General features: G+C 44.1%; 1 protein-coding gene across 1 annotated transcript in view; it reads left to right on the top strand.

The window, feature by feature from the left end:
* Window positions 1–13,509, top strand: part of mrc2 (mannose receptor, C-type 2) — a 256,319-nt gene that overhangs the window by 141,901 nt on the left and 100,909 nt on the right. Inside the window, exon 12 of the mRNA XM_072248739.1 lies at window positions 1,095–1,315. Coding sequence (XP_072104840.1) covers window positions 1,095–1,315 — 221 coding nt within the window. The remainder of the gene's footprint in view (window positions 1–1,094; window positions 1,316–13,509) is intronic.

Below are 13,509 nucleotides of genomic sequence, written 5' to 3'. Positions count from 1 at the left end.
CAAGCCTTTCCTGAACAGAAGGTGGAACAAAGAAGAAACATCAGAAGCTTGTGTTTGAGGATGTTGGGTAGTGTTCACCTTTGTGTTATGTCACAGCAGCAAGCAATCTGCTGGAAGAACTCAACGGGTCAAACAGCATCTCTGGGAGGAAAGTCCTAATGCAGGGTTTCGACTGAAACATCAAAAATTGCTTTCCTCCCACAGATGCTGCTTGACACACTGAGTTCTTCCAGCAGTTGGATTATTGCGAAAGATTCCAGCATCTGCCATCTCTTGTATCTCTCTGTGTTATGCCACAGAGTGGGAGAGTCTTGTGTGCCTGTGATTATATCTCCTTAAGTTCCAAACAGTTGTTCTGTGAGGGGCCATCAAACCAAAGGCAATGACGGGATACCAGAGGTTAGTGAAACCTCCAGCTAGATCTCTGCACAGTTAACAGTGTGAACTGAGGCAGTGTGCAGTGCATTTGCCTGCTGTCATAGACAGTGATTGATACGGGGACTTCTGGAAGAGAAAACAAAGATGGGCTATGGTTGTAGTACTTCAAGTGTGGTCGTGGTCCTGCCTTAATGGTAGCTCTTTAACCTCTGGGACAGATGTTTCAGAAACCAGAGCATTAAAGCTCAACCTAAATTTGTGGGTTACTCCATCAGACCAGCCATTTTTTGCATGAGACATTAAACTGCCTGGGCAGATATAAAAAGATTTATGCAATCCTTGAAAGATAAGCAGGAATATTCTTCCCTAGTGACCTGGCCAATACCTATCACTCCGCTAAAAGCACAATAAAATAAGTGATCAGCAAATTTGCTGATTGCCATTTTTGGAACCTTTCTGTAAACAGTTTGCCTGTCATGTTTGACAAATGATGATAATGGCTACACTCTTAACAATAACTGGGTTATTAACTGCAGTGAATAACCCCGCGGTCATTCACTATTACCTAAATTATTCTTCCTTAACAAATATGAAGACCATTGAATCTACCCTTATTTTGAATAGTGACATAATTCTGATCTTGAATGTGAGAAATCCCTGCCTCCAGCTTTGTGGTTGGTAGCCTAATTGATGACGAAATGGGCCTTATGTTGCAGGTTACAAAGGTGGCTGCGTGGTGCTGGCCACAGGGAACTCTGTTGGATTGTGGGAGGTGAAGGACTGCAACAGCTTCCGGGCCAAGTATATCTGCAGGCAGAATCTGGCAACCTCTCTTGACCCAGGGGTCAGTCCAGTGGCAGTGACTCCGACGCCCAGTGTTACTGGAAGCTGCCCGTCAGGATGGGTATCGTCCCCGACACTCCGATATTGCTATAAGGTATGAAAGTGTGACATTTTTGTGCTATTACAAAGCAGTTAGTGTCCATCTCAAATAAAAATAGAAAATGCTGGGAACACACAGCAGATTAGGCAGCATCTGTAGAGACAGGTGTAACGTTTCAATCTGAACATGAACTCTTTTTCCATACATGCTTGATGACTTGCTGAATTTCTCCAGCATTCTCTGTTTTTATTTCAGGCTTTCAACGTGTGCGGTATTTTGCATCTTACCATCCATCTCATCCTCAACAACGCTTTTGTACCTATCGTGCAATCTTGTAACTGCCTCTAAAACTGTGTCCTCAGCACCAACAATCTTAAACTCTGGAATTCCCTCTTCAAACACTCTTTCTCAAAACCCACCCCCTTGAGAAAGATTTCTGGCACCTCTCCTAATTTCTTCTCAAGTGATCAAGTGTTAAATTCCATTTGACAGCATTCCAATAAAGCTCTTTTCAAAGTTTTACTCTATCGAATGCAAGTTGTTGCAGAGTATCACAACTTGGGATGGAGCTGAGATTTGCAATGACTTAATTCATCATTGGTACAGATCTGTCAGTGTAAACATCTTGCTTAGAAAGAATCTGTGTAAAGATGAGATGTGGAAATCCATCTGAGGCTCAGGTAGAAAATCACTTTCTTTGTAGTAGTTAAGCCACTCAAACAATGAAGAATCACAATGCGATACTCCAGTCCTGCATTGAGATGTACAGGTACTAATCTTGTGTGTTCCTCATGAGCAAACCATTCCAATGTGTGCAAGCTTGCCATTATTGTATGTGGATTTGTGCATAGATAAATTTCAAAACAGAAATCTGTCCAAGGTGCAAAAACAAGATCAAAAGTGTGCAAAGTTGGAAATGATTTAGAACACTGAGCTCTGCCGCACAGGAACAGGCCTTTTAGCCCAGCTTGTCTGGACTGGCTCTGATGTCAGTCTAATCCCATCTGCCTGCACATGGTCTCTATCCCTCTATCCACTGCACATTCATGTGTTCTTTGATCTGTATCTAAACGCCTCCGAAATGTTGCTTTCATATCTGCTTCTACCACCTCCCGGGCAGTAAAATCCAGGCACCTACTACTGTGTGGGGAAAAAAGAAGTCATTTTGCAGATTTCTGCAAAAATACTCTGACTATCTGCCCTCTCTGTGGTTCTCATAATTATACAGTATATACTTCTATCAGGTTGTCCCTCTGACTCTAGTTTCAGAGGAAACAATCCAAGTTTGTCCAACGCAAACACGAGGAAATCTGCAGATGCTGGAAATTCAAGTATCACACATCAAAGTTGCTGGTGAACGCAGCAGGCCAGGCAGCATCTCTAGGAAGAGGTACAGTCAACGTTTTGGGCTGAGATCCTTTGTCAGGACTAGAGGAAGGGTTCTGACGAAGGGTCTCGGCCCGAAACGTCGACTGTACCTCTTCCTAGAGATGCTGCCTGGCCTGCTGCGTTCACCAGCAACTTTGATGTGTGTTGCTCAAGTTTGTCCAACTTATCCTTCTAGCTGATATTTTTCAATCTGGACAACATCCTGCTGAATCTCTTCTGCATTCTTTCCAATGGCTCCAAATTTGTTCTAGTGACAAAAGCAGCATATAGTACTCTATATGTGGCCTAACAAAAGTTCTATACAGCTGCAACTTGACCTTCCAACTTTTATACTCGACACCCCAACCTGTGCAGGCAAGTATACCGCACACTTTTTTTTTCCCACTCTATCCACTTGTTTTCCTCCCATCCTCAAACAGAATCTCCTGATGTGGGTCACTGGGTACATTACATGATATCTGATCTGTTCCTGGGAGCACAGGATCCAATTTGATTTGTTGTGCATTGCACTTATAACGCTATCCAGTTCCCTTTTTTGGCAACAATAGAATCTGTGACCCACATTGGGAGCAAGGAGCCCCACCTCGCCCACTGCAATGGAATTGTAGGATTACTCAATTCCTTTGAACAGTAATTAGAGACTTGGTCACCTCCTGCACTGGTTGAAGTAGAGTTCAATGTCCCTTTTGATTATTCTATAACAGGAGTTCCCAATCTTTTTTTTCAAAGTTCAAAGTAAATTTATTATTAAAGATTCATTTTCTTGTAGGCATACTCAATAAATCTGTACAATAATAGCCATTACAGATCAATGACAGACCACCCAGCAAAGGTGTTCAACCAGAGTGCAGAATACAACAAACTACAAATACAAAAAGAAGAAATAATAATAATTTATTAACTTATTTATTTATAAGCAATAAATATCAAGAACGTGAGATGAAGTGTCCTTGAAAGTGAGCCCATTAGTTGTGGGAACATTTCAATGTTGGGGAAAGTGAAGTTGAGCGAAGTTATCCACTTTGTTCAAGAGTCTGATTGTTGAGGATAGTAACTGGTTCTGAACTTGGTGGTGTGAGTCCTGGGCCTCCTGTCCACGGATCCCAGGTTGGAAACCCTAGTCCTACAAGTTTCTACCTTCCCTGCACTATTGGGTGAAGAGAGCTCCTGATCTGTGAGAGTAGAACCATAGAACCAGTTGTGTTCTGGTGAATAATGAGTGTGGAATCTTTTGAGCAATTAATTTGGGAATGCAGGTCACCTGTTGTGTGTATGTGGCATATAGGATTGTTTTTATACACCCTATGTGCGTGAAAATAATTGGATAGCTCCCCCAAACAAAGCAGACCAGCTACTACCAAAAAGTAAGGTTGAATGGTCCTTCCTCCACCCCCCCCAAATCTTTATTTGACACTCCTATTAAACGTAATTTGCCAGTGATATAAGGCAAACAGTTTTGAGCTGCCAGATCTATTCTGAGTCTATCTCATTTAGCACAACTCTAATACCACACAATGTAATAAAAGATGTCCTCAGTGGAAGCAGGACTTGGGCCTCTATGTGTAAGTCATCTCATCTACCAATGATGTGCATGAGGTGAAGTAGTTGCTTTGCTCACAAGTTGCTATGACTTCCATTTGTGGTGCTTTCATTCTGTGCCCTTGCTGGATTCATCACATGTTTGTGCATGAATCGCAAAAGGTTGGTTTGCAGGTGCAGCAGGCTATCAAGAAGGCAAATGGAATGTTGGCCCTCATTGCTAGAGGGACTGAATTTAAGAGCAGGGAGGTTATGCTGCAACTGTACAGGGTACTGGTGAGGTTACATCTGGAGTACTGCGTGCAGTTCTGGTCTCCTTACTCGAGGAAGAATATACTAGCTTTGGAGGAGGTTCACCAGGTTGATACCAGAAATGAGGGGGTTAAACTATGAGGAGAGATTGAGTCGCCTGGGACTGTACTCACTGGAATTCGGAAGAATGAGAGGAGATCTTATAGAAACATATAAAATTATGAAAGGGATAGATAGGATAGAGGCAGGAATGATGTTTCCACTGGTAAGTGGGACGAGAACTAGGGGGCATAGCGTCAAAATTCAGGGGAGTAGATTTAGGATGGAGATGAGGAGGAACTGTTGTTCCCAAAGAGTGGTGAATCTGTGGAATTCTCTGCCCAATGAAGCAGTGGATGTTACCTCAGTAAATATATTTAAGACAAGGTTGTATAGAATCTTGCATAGGAGAGGAATTAAGGGTTATGGGGAAAAGGCAGGGAGATGGAGATGAGTCCATAGTCAGATCAGCCATGATCTTATTGAATGGTGGAGCAGGTTAGATGGGCCAGATGGCCAACTCCTGCTCCTATTTCTTATGTTCTTGTGTTCTTATTACTTCCAATTACTGTTCAGCACAGAGAAACATTGATTCACCAACCAAAGGAAGACGGTCGGTGATAATCCAGGGAAAGTTTCCATGCCAATGTTTGCCTGACCTCACGAGCTCTGTAGTTAATTGCGAGGACTCCAGTCCTGTACATCATTTAAATAGCCATCACAGGTGGGCTGTATCCTGCTGGTGGCATAGGACTATTCCCATGGTGTTTTAAAGATGACTCTGGTGAAATTTTTTTTAACTAAGTATGTCAGGTCGTTGCTTATTAGTTTCTTTGACAGGTCTCCCAATTTAGTCCCCAGATGTTGATGAAGAAGAGGATTTTGTGAGGAGCTGAGAGTAGGGATAACCCCACAGGCACATAGCTGAATCTGGATGGATTGTACAGTTTTCTTTTTTATTTATTGAGATATAACGTGGAATAGGCTCTTCTGGCCCTTCGAGCCTAGCCTAATCACGGGTCAATTTACAAAGACTAATTAGCCTACCAACTCTTTGGACTGTGGGTTGAAACCGGAGCACCAAGAGAAAGCCCACATGGTCACGGGGAGAACGTACAAGCTCATTACAGGCAGTGGCAGGACTTGAACCTGGGTCACTGGTACTGTAAAGCATGCCAACCACTACGCTACCGTGCTCTTTCATGTATTTTAATGTAGCAGTTAGGATACAAAAAAAGGGCTTTCTAGACTGTTTTAGAACACAGTTAAAGAGTTGGCCACGCTACTATGGGTCTGTAGTCACTTACTGTAAGTTAAACTGGGTGAGGGGCATTAATGAATTTGGTGACTTTTTACGACAGTCTACTAAATTTGTAGTCACCATTGCTTTTCCAACAATACCAGATTATTCAACATTCCCTAAAACCGATCTTCTAACAGCTCCTCAACTCTGCATCAAAGTTTGTTCGATAACATTGCTGTGTTGTTATGGGCATGTCTATTGATTCTCATCAGTATCATTGTTCACTAGGTGCTGTTCTGCAGTGATTTGTGAAGATCTGACATGGTTCATTACTGATTTTCTCTCAGTCACTTACCATATCCTGCCCCATAGGCACCAGACAGTGATGACACTGTGGTCTGCCTCAGATCCAGGCAGGTTTCTGCAGATTGGCCCAGTCAGAAGGAACTGTGTATATTCACTGACGAAACAACGCGTCAGTGTATAAGTGACTAAACAGCAGCTTGGCAGGTTGCATTTGCTTAGCTCAATCATGTTGACAAAAGAGACCAAAATGAATCAATTCATGTAAACATTCTCAAAGACATGTTTTCAGTTTCAAGAATAAATTTCTAATCGTCACCCAGTAAAAGCTGATTTATTAATGAACAGTTGGTTATAGTGTTTGAGAGTCATTGTGGTCACTGGGAGGATATTCAGTTGAGTTCCCCTCACCTCCTATTTCCCTGAGCTAGCTTGTGCCTGTTCTCTGTATTCACACTCATTAGGATCACTGTGCTTTGCAGCATTTCAGCAGGAATCCCTTTGACCCAGAGCACTACTGAATATTGCATCAGAATCTGGCTTCACTTGCAGTCCAGATGGTTCCTCTGTGTGCGGAGGTGTTCCACAATCCACAGGATCCTTCACCTTCCAAAATTCGATAATTAATCCCGCTCACAACAACCTGGGTTTGTGAGACTGTTCCTGGATCTGCAAGAGAATGACTCAGGATCTGCTTTTAAGATTTAGCCAAGTGCCACGCAGCAGTTTCACAGTAATGTGCATAGATTTGGTGGACAGTGGCTTTATTTTAAAATAACTGGCCATGGTGAACCACACCACATTTGCGATAGGATCACAGTTAACTATACAAGACCCAGACATTCCTTTGTCATGTCAAACTTCAAAAATGAGCCTTGAAAATGTGTTCAGCTGTTCAGCTGTTCAATGTCATAGCTGAGACATTTCCTGTTCTGCCCCAAATGAAAATGATGGACAAGCAGAGGCCACGTGGCCTGTTGAGTCTGCCTGCATGCTGCATGCTTGGAGCAGCAAAACCTGGCTTTGTGTGTGCAACTCTATTATTTTGCAGGACATTCAAAAGGAAAGCCAGTACTAGAAGGGTAGAAGATCCCTCAGTCGTCGCCATCATCATCGTGTGCCACGTCATGTGGTTATGTGGGATTTGTTTATTCCAGGATTAAGCAGAATTTAGAAGAATGAGGGGTGATCTCATTGAAACCTATCAAATTGTGAAAGGCCTTGATAGAGTGCATGTGGAGGAATGTGTCCTGTGGTGGGAGAGCCTGAGACCAGAGGACACAGCCTCAGGATAGAGTGGAGATGAGGAATTTCATTAGCTAGAGAGTGACGAATCTGTGGAATTCTTTGCCACAGGCAGCTGTGGAGGCTAAGTCTGTATTTGTATTTAAGGCAGAGGTTGATACATTCTTGATTGGTCATGGCATGAAGGGATACAGGGAGAAGGCAGGAGACTGGGGCTGAGAGGAAAATTAGATCAGCCATGATGAAATGGCGGAGCAGACTCGATAGACCAAATGGCCTAATTCTGCTCCTATATACAAGGTATATGGTCTTACGGTCTTATCTCTGTTCTAAAGGGACGTGCTTCTATTCTGAGGGTGTGCCTGATTATGGATCTGGAAAAGCCACACTTTGTGTTGGGATGAAGAGATTATGCGTGGGTGAGATTAGTGGTTGGCGAAGTTGGGATTAGGACTGGGTGGGTGAGGGAGGAAACTGAAGATGGACCCAATGGCAAAGGTAGTGAGGTGAGAGAAGTAGATGGAAGATTGCAGAGGTCAAGAATAGGAAGAAGAGTGTACAAAGGAGATTTCCCAGGACTTTGCCTGGGATGGAGTACTTCAATTATGAGAAGAGATAGGAGAGGCTGGGTTTGTTTTCCTTGGTGCTGAGGGGTGTATTTGATAGAGTTAAGAGAGGGTGCCTAAGACTAGGCAGCATAGGTTTAATGTGAGGATTAGGGGGGGAAATAAGTAAGAATATTTTCATCTATATCAGGGGTTCCCAATCTGGGGCCCATGGACCCCTTGCTTAATGGTATTGGGCTATGGCATAAAAAAGGTTAGGAACCCTTGATCTAGAGGGTGGTTTTGATCTGGAACACATTGGCTGAGGGGTAGTGGAGGCAAAGATTCTGACGACACCTGAAAAGCATCTGGATGAGTATTTGAATCACCAAGGCATACAAAGCTAGTAGGATCATGTGATGGTAAATGGGATTAGTACAGATAGGTACTTGGCGGTCAGTGTTGATGTGATGGGCTGAAGGGCCTGCATCTGCTATATGGCTCCGCAAAGAGTTAGAGAGGACCACATGAAAATGAGAACAGGGTAAAAATTGACACTCTGAGCTTCGAACAAGAGCTGGAAGCAGCACCAAGTACAGGTGTCAGTATAGCTGAGGGGAGATTGGGGCCCTGAGTGGGACTGAAATAACTGCATTCCGCAAAGAGACAGGTGTTGCTTGGGGCATGTTTTTTTCAATGCAAGAAAGTATTCAGCAGGCAACTAATGGAGGGGGACCGGTTGGACTTTGTTCAAGGAAAAAGAGCAGGGCCTTTTGACTGTTCTGGGGGAGACATGGGCTATCAGGTAGGCCTGCCACTGATCGTGCGTGCATACTGCCAGTTGTGTTGGATGGTTGGGGGGTGCATGGTTATCAGAGTGACCTTGGCAGGGATTGATGGTGAGGTTGATGATCTTTCATTGGCTGTTGCCTACACCTTTTGTGATGGTCATTGGCCTGAATTACTGACTCTTGCTTCTCCTTCCCAGATGCCGCCTGACTGATGAGTCTTTACAGCATGTTCAGTTTTATTCTACAATTCTGAGAACTGCACCATATTATATACGTAGAACTGACTTGTTCTCCACACTGTCAAGATGCTCGAAGAAAGGTTTAATGCAGGCGCTCAAAATGATAGAGGAGTGTGCGTAAGGCGGGAAGCAGTGTTGTCACTTGTAGGCAATTCCATCAGCAGAGAATGTGGATCCAAGATAATTGGTTAAAGACAACTGGCAGAGGAGTAGAGAACCAGAGAGTGCAGGGCACAAGGCACGGGAGTTTTTGGCTTGTTAGGTTGTGAGTCTTGGCCAGGATTTCTGTTCATGCATTAAAATTTGCAGGCAGGAAAGACCAGATGGTCCAGAGAGCTCAGGATGCCTGGAGCACTATGGCTAGACACTTCCTGCCTTTCCCCCATCAGCCACATAATCTCACAGGAGACTCAAAAGAAAACAAAAAAAAAGATGCCCAACCCCAAGCAGAGAGAGAGAGAAAAAAAATCTGAAAAATTCAGCTCTGACAAGCCTGAGGTTTTCAATCCCAGTTTGACAGAATTTCGGGACTGGTAGCAGTAGCAGGAAGAGATACCCTATGACTGGTGGTGGGGTTAGGGTCTGCGGCTAACTTTAAAGCAAAGGCCAGGCAGAGAGTCCCTGTGCATTAGCAGGCCGCACATCTGGAAAGGCACGATTTCCCTAGCCTTTGACCCGGCTGTTCTCAGAGATCCTTTGTATCCTCTACGACTGGAAAGTAAAGTGTATTTGAGGCTGTGATCTCCTGGCTGTCAGTCCTTTGCTGAGATCATGAACATTGCCTCAGGGGAGTGATCGAAATACAAAAGCAGCTCTTGCCCATTTCCCCAGACTGCTTTGGTTGCAGTTTAGGAGAGACCTTCATGTTTATCTTTATAACATACAATCAGCCTCATTCAGAACTTTCCTGCAGGATCAGCAGTTCTGAGCTCAGTTGTCACTTAATGGTGGACTGCAGGTTTTTAATACATCTCCCTCGCAGTTTTCATGTATATCTAAAGATTTGCTTTTGAAATCCTGTTTTTTTTTATTTCTATGAAACTGTTCTGCTTCTCAGGACAAAAATTACTGATGTTGATGGGGTTTAGCAGACTGATGCAACCTTTCTTTATCTGTTATGTGCACACAAAATTTTCAGCCATAACTTTTACAGCAACAGTTTGCATTCATATAGCACCCTTTAGTGCGGTAAAACTCATGGAGCTTTAGAGCAAGTTTCTCAGGCAAAATAGACACACTGAGCCAGAAGGAAGACTTTTAGTACAAGTGACAGAAAGCTTGATTGAAGAGTTTGGTTCTAGGGAAGGTCGGATATAAGAACAAGACTTGGCCACTCAGCCCTTCAAACCTGCCCCCTCCCTATTCAGTATGATCAGGGATAATCTATGCCAACCTCAACCTCTCTGTGCCAGTTCCCAGTCATCCTCAATTCCTCAATCTTTCCCATATGTATCTAACTCAACCTTAAATCTATACAATGATCTGGTCTCCACACCCTCAGGGTCAGAGTTCCAGATTAACTACCCCCATGAGAAGTCGTTTCTACCTTAGTTCTAAATGAGCATCTATTTTTTTGTAGCTATATGCCCTTGTTCCTGACTTTCCCAGTTGTGAAGATGTATCTTTGGATTAGGTAAGCCATCATTTGTCTAAACTTCAATACAGACCCAAAAAGAAGAAAAATTGAGGGTGTGGTATAAAGGTTTAAGGAACTGAAGTGCCCAGTGACTGCAGGAATTGGCTTCACGTATTTCCAAAGGAGACCAAGAAGTACATCAAATCACTGCTGGTTTCAGGACAAAGCCCTCAATCCTATTTGTCCCTGCTTTCTTGCTCTCTTTCACTCTGTTCCACTCTCACCACCACTACCTTTGCCATCTCCCACTTGCTCCATCATGTGCAACGCCTATAGATACTTATCCAAGAAGACTACTGGCTGTAATAGCTGTGAGAGGTGGTTCAACTAAGTACTGTGCAAAGTGGGGTGAATACTTTTGAACTGCTGACATTTCATGCTTCAAAGTTGCTGGTGAACGCAGCAGGCCGAGCAGCATCTCTAGGAAGAGAGTCTCGGCCCGAGACGTCGACTGTACCTCTTCCTAGAGATGCTGCCTGGCCTGCTGCGTTCACCAGCAACTTTGATATGTGTTGCTTGAATTTCCAGCATCTGCAGAATTCCTTGTGTTGACATTTCATGCTTTACAGTTTTCCCATTATTGGGCTCTACTGTGGGGGAAAAAAAAAAAGGAGTTTGTGATTCACAAATAAAAAATCTCAGTTAAGTTGATGAAAATCCCTGGTTGTAATACTCATTTACGTGGGCAAAGGGTTGGAGGCCGAATACTTTTACAAGGCACTGAACATGTTAGCAACGTGGAACAATACTTTTGTGCACTCGCAGGGAGAAGGTGAGGGCTCCAGGCAGACAGATAGTACTGGTGGTCAAGATTGTACCTGAAGTTGGCAGGCAGAAGGTACCTCATTGCTGAGTGCTATAGCTGCTGTCAGAATTTCAAGTTCCTTATTATTCAACCATACATATGTATACTGCCAAATGAGACAATGTTCCTCAGTGCCAAGGTGCACAACACAATGCATATATCTCACACATGTAATATATAAAGTAATATTATCCCTAGTCAATTAACAAATTATAGGATGCATTTATGACACAAGTTTAAAAAGTAACAGTAAAATGCTACTGGCGCTTCATACGTGATGAAACCTGGGATTTCAGTACTTTCACTGAACTGAGTTCAGCAGTCGCACTCCCAGAAACGTGGTGCTTCTGACTCTCTCCATGGAGGAGCCGTGTACTTACAGTAGGGAGTGGCCAGCCTGCACCTTCCTAAAGTCCACAATCATTTGTTTGGCATTGTCCACGTTGAGACTCAAGTTGTTGTGCTCGCACCACTTTACAAGCCGCTCTACCTCCTCTCTGTACGCCGTCACGTCATCTCTGATGAAGCCAACCATTGTTGTGTCATTAGCGAACCGGAAGATTTGGTTTGAACTGCATCTGGCAGTGAAGTCATACGTTGGCAGTGTGAACAGCAGCAGGCTGAGCACACAGCCCGAGAGTGTGTCAGTGTTCAGCGTGATAGAGCTAGAGATATTTCTGCTAACACAGACTGACTGTGGCCTTTCTGTCAAGAAGTCCAGGATCCAGTTAGACAGAGGTGTTGAGTCCCAAGGGCAGTTTACCCTCCAGCTTCTGAGGGACGATTGTATTAAATGCTGAATTGAAGTCAAACAGCATCCTGGCACATGAGGCACCATTTTCCAGGTGGGACAGGACGGAGTAAAGTACAGAGGCTGAGGCAACGTCACTGAACCAATTTGAGTGATAGGTGAACTAGACAGTGTCCAATGTAGCAGGAAGATGGGATTTAATATGATCCAGAACCAGCTGCTCAAAGCATTTCATTATTATTGAAGTCACTGTCACTGGACGGCAGTCATTGAGGTAGATTACTATTGCCGCCTTCTGCACTGAGATGATGGTGGCTGCCTTGAAGCCCAAGGCGACAGTGGTTTGTTCCAGAGATGTTAAAGATGTCTGTCAGAACCTCTGATAACTGGGCTGCACAGTCCCCTCAGTACTCAGCCAGGTAAGTTATCAGGCCCTGCAGCTTTCCCTTCTTGAAGAGTGGAGTGACATTTGTAATTTTCCAGTCTTCTGGAACCATTCCAGAATCTAGTGATTCTTGGAAGATCATTACTAATGCCTCCATGATCTCTTCAGCCACCTCTTTCAGAACCCTGGGATGTACACCATCTGGTCCAGGTGACTTATCTACCTTCAGACCTTTCATTTCCGAACAAACTTCTCTCTAGTTATGGTAACTTCACACACTTCATGACCCCTGACTCCTGGAACTTCCACCATACTGCTAGTGTCTTGAAAGTGAAGACTCATGCAGAATACTTACTCAGTTCGTCCGCCATTTTCTTGTACCCCATTACTACCTCTCCAGAATTATTTTTCAGCAGTCAAGTATCCACTCTTGCCTCACTTTTACACTTTATGTATCTGAGGAAACTTTTGGTATTCTCTTTAATATTATTGACTAACTTGCCTGGGTGTGGCCGCTGTCGCATGCAAACAGCTACGGGGAGCCACAGGTGAGAGCTAAGTGCCAGGTGGAGACCAAAGATGGACTAACAGCCTTGAAAAGGATGCGACATGTTCCCCCACCAGAGATGCTACCCCTCCCTGACACCCTATACACCTTTGACAAGCCGGCTAAACCAGGTGAGGGTAGCCAACAGGTCTCAAACCCTCGGTGAGATAGGGAGTTGTTTATCCCAGCATGTGAAGACAGACTCTGGCGGATTGAGCGGACGAGACCAATGGAAGGTCCAACGGTCAAGAAGGCAGTCTCTGCAAGCATCATGGAACGTGTAGAACAGGACAAGACACAGAAGATGTCCTGGTCATCTGCTGCGCCTAGTCCCATCTCCAGCCGTCTCGACTCTGTCTTGCCACTGGATCCAGATGGGAATTGGGAAGAGAGAGTGAGGCTGACGCTGCGCAACTCTCCCTCACTTAGATCCAAATCACGCGCTCATCTCGACACCATCATAATGGTATCAAGGTCCTCATCGGCGGCGACGATGGACGAACACATATTGGCTAACTCACCTTTGTATTCCATCTTTA

Source organism: Mobula birostris, chromosome X, assembly GCF_030028105.1.
Source record: "Mobula birostris isolate sMobBir1 chromosome X, sMobBir1.hap1, whole genome shotgun sequence".
NCBI lineage: Eukaryota > Metazoa > Chordata > Chondrichthyes > Myliobatiformes > Myliobatidae > Mobula > Mobula birostris.
Note: the sequence above shows the minus strand (reverse complement) of the source record. Positions and strands in the feature narration are given on the sequence as shown.